At 45.2% G+C, this 11,390-nt stretch overlaps 1 protein-coding gene across 1 annotated transcript; it reads left to right on the forward strand.

Moving 5' to 3' along the window:
- The first annotated feature begins 856 nt into the window (after positions 1-856).
- Positions 857-10,825, forward strand: C2CD4D (C2 calcium dependent domain containing 4D). The gene is made up of 2 exons (XM_082242928.1): positions 857-888; positions 9,605-10,825. Exon 2 carries the CDS (start codon positions 9,631-9,633, stop codon positions 10,753-10,755), a length of 1,125 nt encoding a protein of 374 aa, XP_082099054.1. The 5' UTR covers positions 857-888; positions 9,605-9,630; the 3' UTR covers positions 10,756-10,825.
- The last annotated feature ends 565 nt before the right edge of the window (positions 10,826-11,390 follow it).

The following is an 11,390-nucleotide window of genomic DNA, read 5'->3' on the forward strand; positions in this document are numbered from 1 at the left end:
AGTGACACTGACCCCCTCTATAGGGTCCAGGTATGGCCTCATACTACCAGTAGTGACACTGACCCCCTCTATAGGGTCCAGGTATGGCCTCATACTACCAGTAGTGACACTGACCCTAACCAAATAGTAAGAAACAGTCGGAAAAGATGAGTAGGGAAAAAATATCAGTGGCCTCCACCTGTAAAACCATTCCTGTTTTGGAGGTCGTCTCATTGTTGCCCATCTAGTGCACATGTTGCTAATTTCATTAACACCAAAGCAGCTGAAACTAATTAACAACCCCCTCTGCTACTTAACTGACCAGATCAATATCCCAGGAGTTTAATTGACTTGATGCTATACTCTGATTAAAAAGTGTTCCTTTCATTTTTTGGAGCAGTGTATAATATTTGGGGGTTCTAAATAATTTTCTAGCAAAAATAAAAAATAATTACTGATTGTTACATGTGAACAAACAGTGGCAGAAAAGTGCCGGACTGGAAGTGGTCAATGACAGGTTCTCTTTATACAGTACATTGTATATATATTAGATTTCAGCTTGTAAACAAAGTATCAGAAACTGGACAACATTTCATTACAATGTTTCAAATAATTATCATGTCCCCTCCCCGCCAGCTCTCCTTTCCTGCAGCTTTCTGCCTTACTGTTAAGAGGAAATGTAAATTGGGAAGGGGGGGGGGGGGGCGATTATTTTCCTCCGGGAAGATGAGGACAGTGTGGGAAATCCAACGTTGAGGCGGACCGGGCAGCTGTGCCAGCGGTAGGAGGAGGAGGGGGGGGGCAGAGGCAGCGGTGACGTAGCGGAGTGTGGCTTTATAAAAGGTGGCGGGACTGCGGGAGAGCCAGAGAGGAGACACGGCCGTCTGCAGAGCAGGTGAGACACCAGAGGTATGTGACATCGCAGGATCTGCGTCTATTAGCAGCTACTTCATTTCACCTTCCATCACAAAACTGAATCATTCGCTGCACTGTGCACTGCGTTAGAGAATGCTTCACCTTATAGATTGTCAGCTCCTGCGTCCAGAGACCTGAAGGATGTACCTGCAGAGAATGTTTGGTGAATGTCAGATTCTCTGCTATATAAATCTACATTTATATATCTCTGACATATACCGCAGCACTGTACAAAGATCACTGAGCCAATACCAGAGGAGCTTACACTCTAATGTCCTCTCCCCCACAGTCACACACTATTATTATTATTATACATTTATATAGCTCTGACATATACCGCAGTGCTGTACAGAGATCACTGAGCCTCTGTACCAGAGGAGCTTACACTCTAATGTCCTCTCCCCCACAGTCACACACTATTATTATTATAGATTTATATAGCTCTGACATATACCGCAGCACTGTACAGAGATCACTGAGCCAATCACATCAGTCTCTGTACCAGAGGAGCTTACACTCTAATGTCCCCTCCCCTCTACAGTCACATCAGTCTCTGTACCAGAGGAGCTTACACTCTAATGCCCCCCCCCCACAGTCACATCAGTGTCTGTACCAGAGGAGCTTACACTCTAATGTCCCCCCCCCCCACAGTCACATCAGTCTCTGTACCAGAGGAGCTTACACTCTAATGTCCTCTCCCACTGTCACATCAGTCTCTGCACCAGAGGAGCTTACACTCTAATCTCCCCTCCCCCACAGTCACATCAGTCTCTGTACCAGAGGAGCTTACACTCTAATGTCCCCTCCCCCACAGTCACACACTCATATTATTATTATACATTTCTATAGCTCTGACATATACTGTAGCGCTCTCACACACACTGTTATAATTATTGTTACCAGAGGAGCTTACACTCTAATGTCCTCTCCCACTGTCACATCAGTCTCTGCACCAGAGGAGCTTACACTCTAATGTCCCCTCCCCCACAGTCACATCAGTCTCTGCACCAGAGGAGCTTACACTCTAATGTCCCCTCCCCTCTACAGTCACATCAGCCTCTGTACCAGAGGAGCTTACACTCTAATGCCTCCCCACAGTCACATCAGTCTCTGCACCAGAGGAGCTTACACTCTAATGTCCCCTCCCCCACAGTCACATCAGCCTCTGTACCAGAGGAGCTTACACTCTAATGCCTCCCCACAGTCACATCAGTCTCTGTACCAGAGGAGCTTACACTCTAATGCCTCCCCACAGTCACATCAATCTCTGTACCAGAGGAGCTTACACTCTAATGTCCCCTCCCCACAGTCACATCAGTCTCTGCACCAGAGGAGCTTACACTCTAATGTCCCCTCCCCCTACAGTCACATCAGTCTCTGTACCAGAGGAGCTTACACTCTAATGTCCCCTCCCCCACAGTCACACACTCATATTATTATTATACATTTCTATAGCTCTGACATATACCGTAGCGCTCTCACACACACTGTTATAATTATTGTTACATATATAAGCTCCATAGATCCGTATCTGATTTATCTCTTGTTTAATATTATTTATTTTATTTATTTGATTATTATTGTTTATTATTATTATTGTTTATTATTATTATTATTATTATTATTATTATTGTTTATTATTATTATTATGTTTGGTGTTTCCCTCTTGTTGGGTTCTCGGTATAATATTGCTTCAATCTTTATTACTATGGATGATATTTATATAATTCATTCTATGATTATTATCACTCATTATAAATGGCAGCTCTGCAGCCAATAAGCCGGTCCTGGCTGAGTCACAGGGGTCTTAGTTATTATCACACAGATCAAAGGGTATGTGTTGCCATAGCAACCATGTTAAAGATCAGTAAAAGGGGACATTAGATTGTTCATTATATTGGGACCTCATTACCGCAGCCGTAAACATCAATTCACTCAGGAAACCATTCATTATATTTCTACTGTCTGTATGATATTCTGCTTATTAGCGTGTCACCCTCAAATTATAATTGAGACATTTATTCAAATGTCAAGGAGAATGACTGCAATGGATGATTTAGCCTTTAATTCTCAGTAGTTTGTGTCTCTGCCCCTCCCACAATGGTGAGATTCCCTGCAGTAGTTTGTCTCTGCCCCTCCCACAATGGTGAGATTTCCTGCAGTAGTTTGTGTCTCTGCCCCTCCCACAATGGGGAGATTCCCTGCAGTAGTTTGTGTCTCTGCCCCTCCCACAATGGTGAGATTTCCCCCTAGTAGTTTGTGTCTCTGCCCCTCCCACAATGGTGAGATTTCCTGCAGTAGTTTGTGTCTCTGCCCCTCCCACAATGGGGAGATTCCCTGCAGTAATTTGTGTCTCTTCCCCTCCCACAATGGTGAGATTCCCCCCTAGTAGTTTGTGTCTCTGCCCCTCCCACAATGGTGAGATTCCCTGCAGTAGTTTGTCTCTCTACCCCTCCCACAATGGTGAGATTTCCTGCAGTAGTTTGTGTCTCTGCCCCTCCCACAATGGGGAGATTTCCTGCAGTAGTTTGTGTCTCTGCCCCTCCCACAATGGTGAGATTTCCCCCTAGTAGTTTGTGTCTCTGCCCCTCCCACAATGGTGAGATTTCCTGCAGTAGTTTGTGTCTCTACCCCTCCCACAATGGTGAGATTTCCTCCTAGTAGTTTGTGTCTCTGCCCCTCCCACAATGGTGAGATTTCCCCTCAGTTTGTGTCTCTGCCCCTCCCACAATGGTGCGATTTTCCCTCAGTAGTTTGTGTCTCTGCCCCTCCCACAATGATGAGATTTCCCCACTGTAGTTTGTCTCTGCCCCTCCCACAATGGTGAGATTTCCCCTCAGTTTGTGTCTCTGCCCCTCCCACAATGGTGCGATTTTCCCTCAGTAGTTTGTGTCTCTGCCCCTCCCACAATGGTGAGATTTCCCCACTGTAGTTTGTCTCTGCCCCTCCCACAATGGTGAGATTTCCCCTCAGTTTGTGTCTCTGCCCCTCCCACAATGGCGCGATTTTCCCTCAGTAGTTTGTCTCTCTGCCCCTCCCACAATGGGGAGATTTCCCTTCAGTAGTTTGTGTCTCATCCCCACCGACAATGGGGAGATTTCTTGTAGTATTTTGTGTCTCTGTCCCTCCCACAATTAGATTTCCCTGCAGAAGTTTGTTCCTCTGCCCCTCCCACAATGGGGAAATTTCACTGCAGTCGTCGTGTGTCTCTTCTTCTGACTCTAATTGAAGCCCCGTAAGGAGACATTTAGAGAGAGGGGCGGAGTCATTGCATGAACTTATTCCCTTGCTCATGTAAATTTAAGCTTTAGCTATTGAGCTCTGTAAATATCAGGCTTTTTACAAGAAGTAGCTAGAAAATATGTGATGTGACCTTAAGATCCACCTGCTGGCCGGGTCTAAGAATACAACATATTGATATCCAACATTTCATATCCACACAACACAAAATTCGAACAATTTAATTTAGTCCTGATCATAAAAAAGAAATTAACAAAATATATACAAAGCCGATAAAGGGTCTCTTTAGAGCTTAACTGGAGAAAAAACTTCTATTTTGCTTGAGATAACGTAATGAAAGCTCATCTGTGTCCCCATTGGACCAATGTTCCTTCATCTCCTATGTGGTCACCAGGACAGGAAGTGGAGAACATCTCCCCAATGGGGACGCAATGACTCAAGATCTAACCATTCACAACACCACCCTGAAACAAAAATAGATTTTGGCTGCAGTTCCACTGCTACCTAAAATTTGATCCTTTGGATTTCTGGTGATACTTCGTTGGGATAAAGGTCGGAGTGATGACTCGTATTTTAGAAAATTTCAGGCGTGTCACCTCGACTTGTTGTCACTCGTTTAGTCTTTTCATTAGACCACTGTTAAGTCCTGCCCCACCTCCACATACCCCAGTGCCAGTCTTGTGTGGCATTTTCTGGCACAAAGAACGATTTGGGTCTCAACGGGTCACCAGACTCCACGGCATCTCGAAACTGATTCCGTCACTATTCAGGACTCCGATATACTGTTACTGTGTCTTCTTAACGCTAAACTCCAAGCACAGAGCTAAATACTCCTAGATGGGGATAATCTACCTGCCAAAAAAGTTGGATTTTTGTCCATCCGGTCCTGAGTTTTACACAGCTCTGCCACACAGAACAAGTGGGAACCAAGTCTCAGATCTTCTGTTCTTAAAATGAATGGGCTGCCCAATCGCGACACAGGAATGCGCTTAAAACTTGTGAAACAAGCCTTAATAAGCTTAAGTGTATAGGTGTTGGGGGGGGGGGCATTTTTAAGCCTAGTTAGGTTTGGGTTGGGATTCTAATCTCTTATTGCCACAGTGGAAATGCAAAAATTGCTCTGGTTCATAATGGATGTACAGGTAGGAAAGCTGAAGAGGTTAACCTCTTGTGGTTGTCAATTGGCTGTTTGGGTGTGCATTCATGATCATGCTCCTTTCCTCATCCCCTGATGAAGCAACATTTATCTGAGAAACTTGTTGGGAATGAACCTTCACTATTATAAATGGTTGATCCAACGTAGACCATGTGATGTTCATGATCATGCTATTTTCCTCATCCCCTGATGAAGCAACATTTATCTGAGAAACTTGTCTGGAATGAACCTCCACCACTATAAATGGTTGATCCAACGTAGACCATGTGATGTTCATGATCATGCTCCTTTCCCAGCTCCCTGATGAAGCAAAGGAGCATGATCATGATGACACAATGTCTACCTGAGAATAGTGTTGGAAATGTACCTTCACCATTATGTATGGTTCATCACATTTCACGGCTCATGTAAACCATGTGATGTTCATGATCATAGTCATTTCCCGATCCCGTCATGAAGTCTATCTGAGAAATGCATTGGAAATTAACTTTCACCATTATGAATGGTTGATCCAATGTCATGGCTTGTGTAGACCATGGGATGTTCATGATCATGCTCATTTCCCGATCCCCTGATGACGCAAAGTCTACCTGAGAAACGTGTTGGTAATGAACCTTCACCAATATGAACGATTTATCCTGTGTCATGGCTCATGTAGGTTCCTTTCCTGATCTCTGATGAAACAAATTTTATCTGAGAAATGTGTTGGGAATGAAACTTCATCATTATGAATGGTTGATCCAATGTAGACCATGTGATGTTCATGATCATGCTCCTTTCCCAGCTCTCTGATGAAGCAAAGGAGCATGAGCATGATGACACAATGTCTACCCGAGAATAGTGTTGGAAATGAACCTTCACCATTATGTATGGTTCATCCAATTTCACGGCTCATGTAAACCATGTGATGTTCATGATCATGCTCCTTTGCCAGCTCCCTGATGAAGCAAAGCTTATCTGAGAAATGCATTGGAAATTAACCTTCACCATTATGAATGGTTGATCCAATGTAGACTGTGATGTTCATTCTCATTCTCCTTTCCCTGTCCCCTGATAAAACAATGCCCCCATCTCCTGATGACGCAAAGTCTACCTTAGAAACATGTTGGGAATGAACCTTCACTATTAGGAATAGTTGATCCGATGTCATGGCTCATGTAGACAATGTGATGTTCAGGAGATGGGGATGATGCTTTATTAAGGCATGGGGAAAGGAGCATGATCATGATGACACAATGTCTACCCGAGAATAGTGTTGGAAATGAACCTTCACCATTATGTATGGTTCATCCAATGTCACGGCTCGTGTAAACCATGTGATGTTCATGATCGTGCTCCTTTCCATAACCCCTGATGAAGTCTATCTGAGAAACACATTGGGTATGAACCTTCACCATTATGAATGGTGGATCCGATGTCATGGCTCGTGTAGACCATGGGATGTTCATGATCATGCTCATTTCCCGATCCCCTGATGACGCAAAGTCTACCTGAGAAACGTGTTGGAAATGAACCTTCACCAATATGAACGATTTATCCTGTGTCATGGCTCATGTAGGTTCCTTTCCTGATCTCTGATGAAACAAATTTTATCTGAGAAATGTGTTGGGAATGAAACTTCATCATTATGAATGGTTGATCCAATGTAGACCATGTGATGTTCATGATCATGCTCCTTTCCCAGCTCTCTGATGAAGCAAAGGAGCATGATCACGATGACACAATGTCTACCCGAGAATAGTGTTGGAAATGAACCTTCACCATTATGTATGGTTCATCCAATTTCACGGCTCATGTAAACCATGTGATGTTCATGATCATGCTCCTTTGCCAGCTCCCTGATGAAGCAAAGCTTATCTGAGAAATGCATTGGAAATTAACCTTCACCATTATGAATGGTTGATCCAATGTAGACTGTGATGTTCATTCTCATTCTCCTTTCCCTGTCCCCTGATAAAACAATGCCCCCATCTCCTGATGACGCAAAGTCTACCTTAGAAACATGTTGGGAATGAACCTTCACTATTAGGAATAGTTGATCCGATGTCATGGCTCATGTAGACAATGTGATGTTCAGGAGATGGGGATGATGCTTTATTAAGGCATGGGGAAAGGAGCATGATCATGATGACACAATGTCTACCCGAGAATAGTGTTGGAAATGAACCTTCACCATTATGTATGGTTCATCCAATGTCACGGCTCGTGTAAACCATGTGATGTTCATGATCGTGCTCCTTTCCTGATACCCTGATGAAGTTTGAGAAACACATTGGGTAGGAACCTTCACCATTATGAACGGTTGATTCGATGTCATGGCTCGTGTAGACCATGTGATGTTCATGATCATGCTCCTTTCCCCATGCCTTAATAAAGCATTGTCCCCATCTCCTGATGACACATTGTCTACCTAAAAAAAGTGTTGGAAATTAACCTTCCTTAAATATGTATGGTTCATCCAATATCACGGCTCGTGTAAACCATGTGATGTTCATGATCTTGCTCCTTTCCATAACCCCTGATGAAGTCTATCTGAGAAACACATTGGGTATGAACCTTCACCATTATGAATGGTGGATCCGATGTCATGGCTCGTGTAGACCATGTGATGTTCATGATCGTGCTCCTTTCCTGATACCCTGATGAAGTCTGAGAAACACATTGGGTAGGAACCTTCACCATTATGAACGGTTGATTCGATGTCATGGCTCGTGTAGACCATGTGATGTTCATGATCATGCTCCTTTCCCCATGCCTTAATAAAGCATTGTCCCCATTTCCTGATGACACATTGTCTACCTAAAAAAAGTGTTGGAAATTAACCTTCCTTAAATATGTATGGTTCATCCAATATCACGCTCATGTAAACCATGTGATGTTCATGATCTTGCTCCTTTCCATAACCCCTGATGAAGTCTATCTGAGAAACACATTGGGTATGAACCTTCACCATTATGAATGGTGGATCCGATGTCATGGCTCGTTTAGACCACGTGATGTTCATGATCGTGCCCCTTTCCTGATACCCTGATGAAGTCTGAGAAGCACATTGGGTAGGAACCTTCACCATTATGAACGGTTGATTCGATATCATGGCTCGTGTAGACCATATGATGTTCATGATCATGCTCCTTTCCCCATTCCTTAGTAAAGCATTGTCCCCATTTCCTGATGACACATTGTCTACCTGAGAATAGTGTTGGAAATGAACCTTCACCATTATGAACGGTTGATTCGATGTCATGGCTCATGTAGACCATGTGATGTTCATGATCGTGCTCCTTTCCCAAACCCCTAATGAAGTCTTCTTGAGAAACATGTTGGGTTTGAACCTTCACCATTATGAATGGTGGATCCAATGTAGACCATGTGACGTTCATGATCCATATTCGGTGAATGTTGGAGATTAGCGCCCTCAGCAATCAGCACGCCGCATATAACATTGATTCTTCCAATCAGAACATTTTACTGATCTGAGTCAAATGTTGAACTTTTCATATATCCTTCATATGTGATCTCTATTTGTGTCACCGAATTATCTCTCCGTAATTTCCGTAATTTTTTTATTTGTGCTCAATGAATGTTCGAGAACCCCCTTCCCCCGCCCCGTACAGTGCTGACGTCCTGGTTTGGTCTCAAGGATTAAAGAGGGAAAATTGTTAATGTAAATCAGAAAGCGCTGCGATGACATAAAAACGATCAGCAATTATTCACCCCCGCAAGATTGAATGGGCGAGGTGATTACCCCATGAATGGAAGAGGTTGAATGGATGCTATTTCCTCTGATCATTACCATGGGGGAGGGGAGATGATGGGAGCTATTAGTGATATAAGAGCAGCCGAGTCACATGGAGGACTAGAAATGGTCCCCGAGGACTGAGAGAGAGCGCCTCCACCTTCACCTTATTATTCATGGCTAAGGAGTGCGCTCACCGGTCTACACTGTTACAATGTACAGCCTGATCACTGGGGAAAGGGGAGACTGAGGAAATGTCTCCTTCTACAAAGTTACAATGTACAGTCTGATCACCAGGGGAGGGGAGACTGGGGAAATGTCTCCTTCTCCTTCTACAAAGTTACAATGTACAGTCTGATCACTAGGGGAGGGGAGACTGGGGAAATGCTTTCTCCTCCTGCCCACAACCATGCGTAGTTCTTGGAAAGCATCCAAATGTTGGGCTTGGTTCACACATACAGGAGCACATAGAACATTCGGAGTTTGTTCTGTCATATTTTCCTAATAATATTTAATGGTTTCATATGTGGCCACTAGAGGGCGCACAACACTAATTTCTCTTTTTTCCTCCTTCCCAGATCTTCTGCTACAACCTCAGATCATCATGTTCTGCTCCAAAAAGAAACTGCTGCCGTCATGTCCAAATATCCTCACCCCGGACCAAATCCCTTCGTTCTTCATCCCCCCGAAGCTGTCCCCGTTGCCGGAGAGAGGTGGAAATGTTGGAAAGTGGTTCCAGAAGAAGGCTTCAGACACCGGATCCAAGTCCACCTCAAGGGCCCTGCTGAGGTCAGCCAGCCGTCACATCATTCAGGTGGAAGATGTAGAGCAAGAAACCGGTAGTCCAAAGCAGAGGCAGAATTCCACCATGGCGGCCTCTATTATGGGGGGTCCATATCTGTCCGAGAGCCCCCATACCCGCCGGAGAGAGTCACTCTTCCACCAGATGTGTCCCACGCATGGACCTTGTGAGCTGAAGCGGCACTCTCCATCAGATCCAGACTGTTTTTTGAACTGGAGTGGCACCTCCCATGACCTTTATCTCGGGGCCCCGGACAGTGACACCACATCTTCGACAGAGTCTTCCCCATTCAGCTCCCCCCTTTTGAACCGGTCTTTCGACAGGCGTCTGATCGGGCAAACCTCCAGTAAGCCACCGGCCTTTTCTCGCACTTTGACTGTAAAGACTCTGACACGGGCCAGCTCCCTGTCCACTGAGGAAACCAGCTCAACGGACACCAGTCCCAACTTGCCCACCAAGGAGGACCATGAGAACCCTCGAGCCTCCATGGTCCATCTGGTCCCACCGCCCATCTTCCACTTGGACTTTATCTGTTGCCAGGACCGCTTGACCAAAGAGACTGAGGTCCCTCTAAGCAAGGGCGGTCTTATCCGCCTGTCCGTTGAGTACGTGAAGGACTTGGGGCGTCTCAGGGTAAAGCTGGTCAACGCCGAGGACTTGTACCTCTCGTACCAGGACCCCAAGGCCATCGGCTGCTGTGTCGTGATGTGCCTCATGCCGGGGAAGCTTCAGAAGCAGAAGAGCACCGTCATCCGCCGGAGCAGGAACCCTATTTTTAACGAGGACTTTTACTTTGAAGGCATCGAGAAAGGGGAACTGGACCATCTCAGGCTGAAGGTGAAGGTGATCAACAGAGGGACTGGTGTGAAGAGGGACGTCTTACTGGGGAACAGCCAAATCCAACTCTCTGCGATTCTGCCCCAATGATCTGGGGGAAGGCCTGGACTCATACATTTTATATTATACATATAGGTGATTCTCCTTTACGAAAACCAGAGGTATGGTCCCCTCTGGTCAAGGAGGATGAATTGCTCACTGGGCTGTTTTTGGGTCGGGGGTTGGGAGGACCTTCTAAAAAAATGACTGTTTAGCCTGGTAAATTATATAAAACTTTTATTGGCTAAGAGCGGAGGTCTCCAAACTGCGGCCTGGGGGCCAGATGTGGTAATATGCTTGCATTTATCTGGCCCTTGGGGCACTATTCCTCCCACTGACACCAATGCTGGGACATTATTCCTCCCACTGACACCAATGATGGGACACTATTCCTCTCACTGACACCAATGATGGGGTACTATTCCTCCCACTGACACCAGTGATGGGACACTATTCCTCCCACTGATACCAATGATGGAGCGCTATTCCTCCCACTGACACCAGTGATGGGACACTATTCCTCCCACTGATACCAATGATGGAGCGCTATTCCTCTCACTGACACCAATGATGGGACACTATTCTTCCCACTGACACCAATGATGGGGTACTATTCCTCCCACTGACACCAGTGATGGGACACTATTCCTCCCACTGATACCAATGATGGAGCGCTATTCCTCCAC

This window comes from Pelophylax lessonae, assembly GCF_965119305.1.
Source record: "Pelophylax lessonae genome assembly, chromosome: 13".
Taxonomy (NCBI): Eukaryota; Metazoa; Chordata; class Amphibia; order Anura; family Ranidae; genus Pelophylax; species Pelophylax lessonae.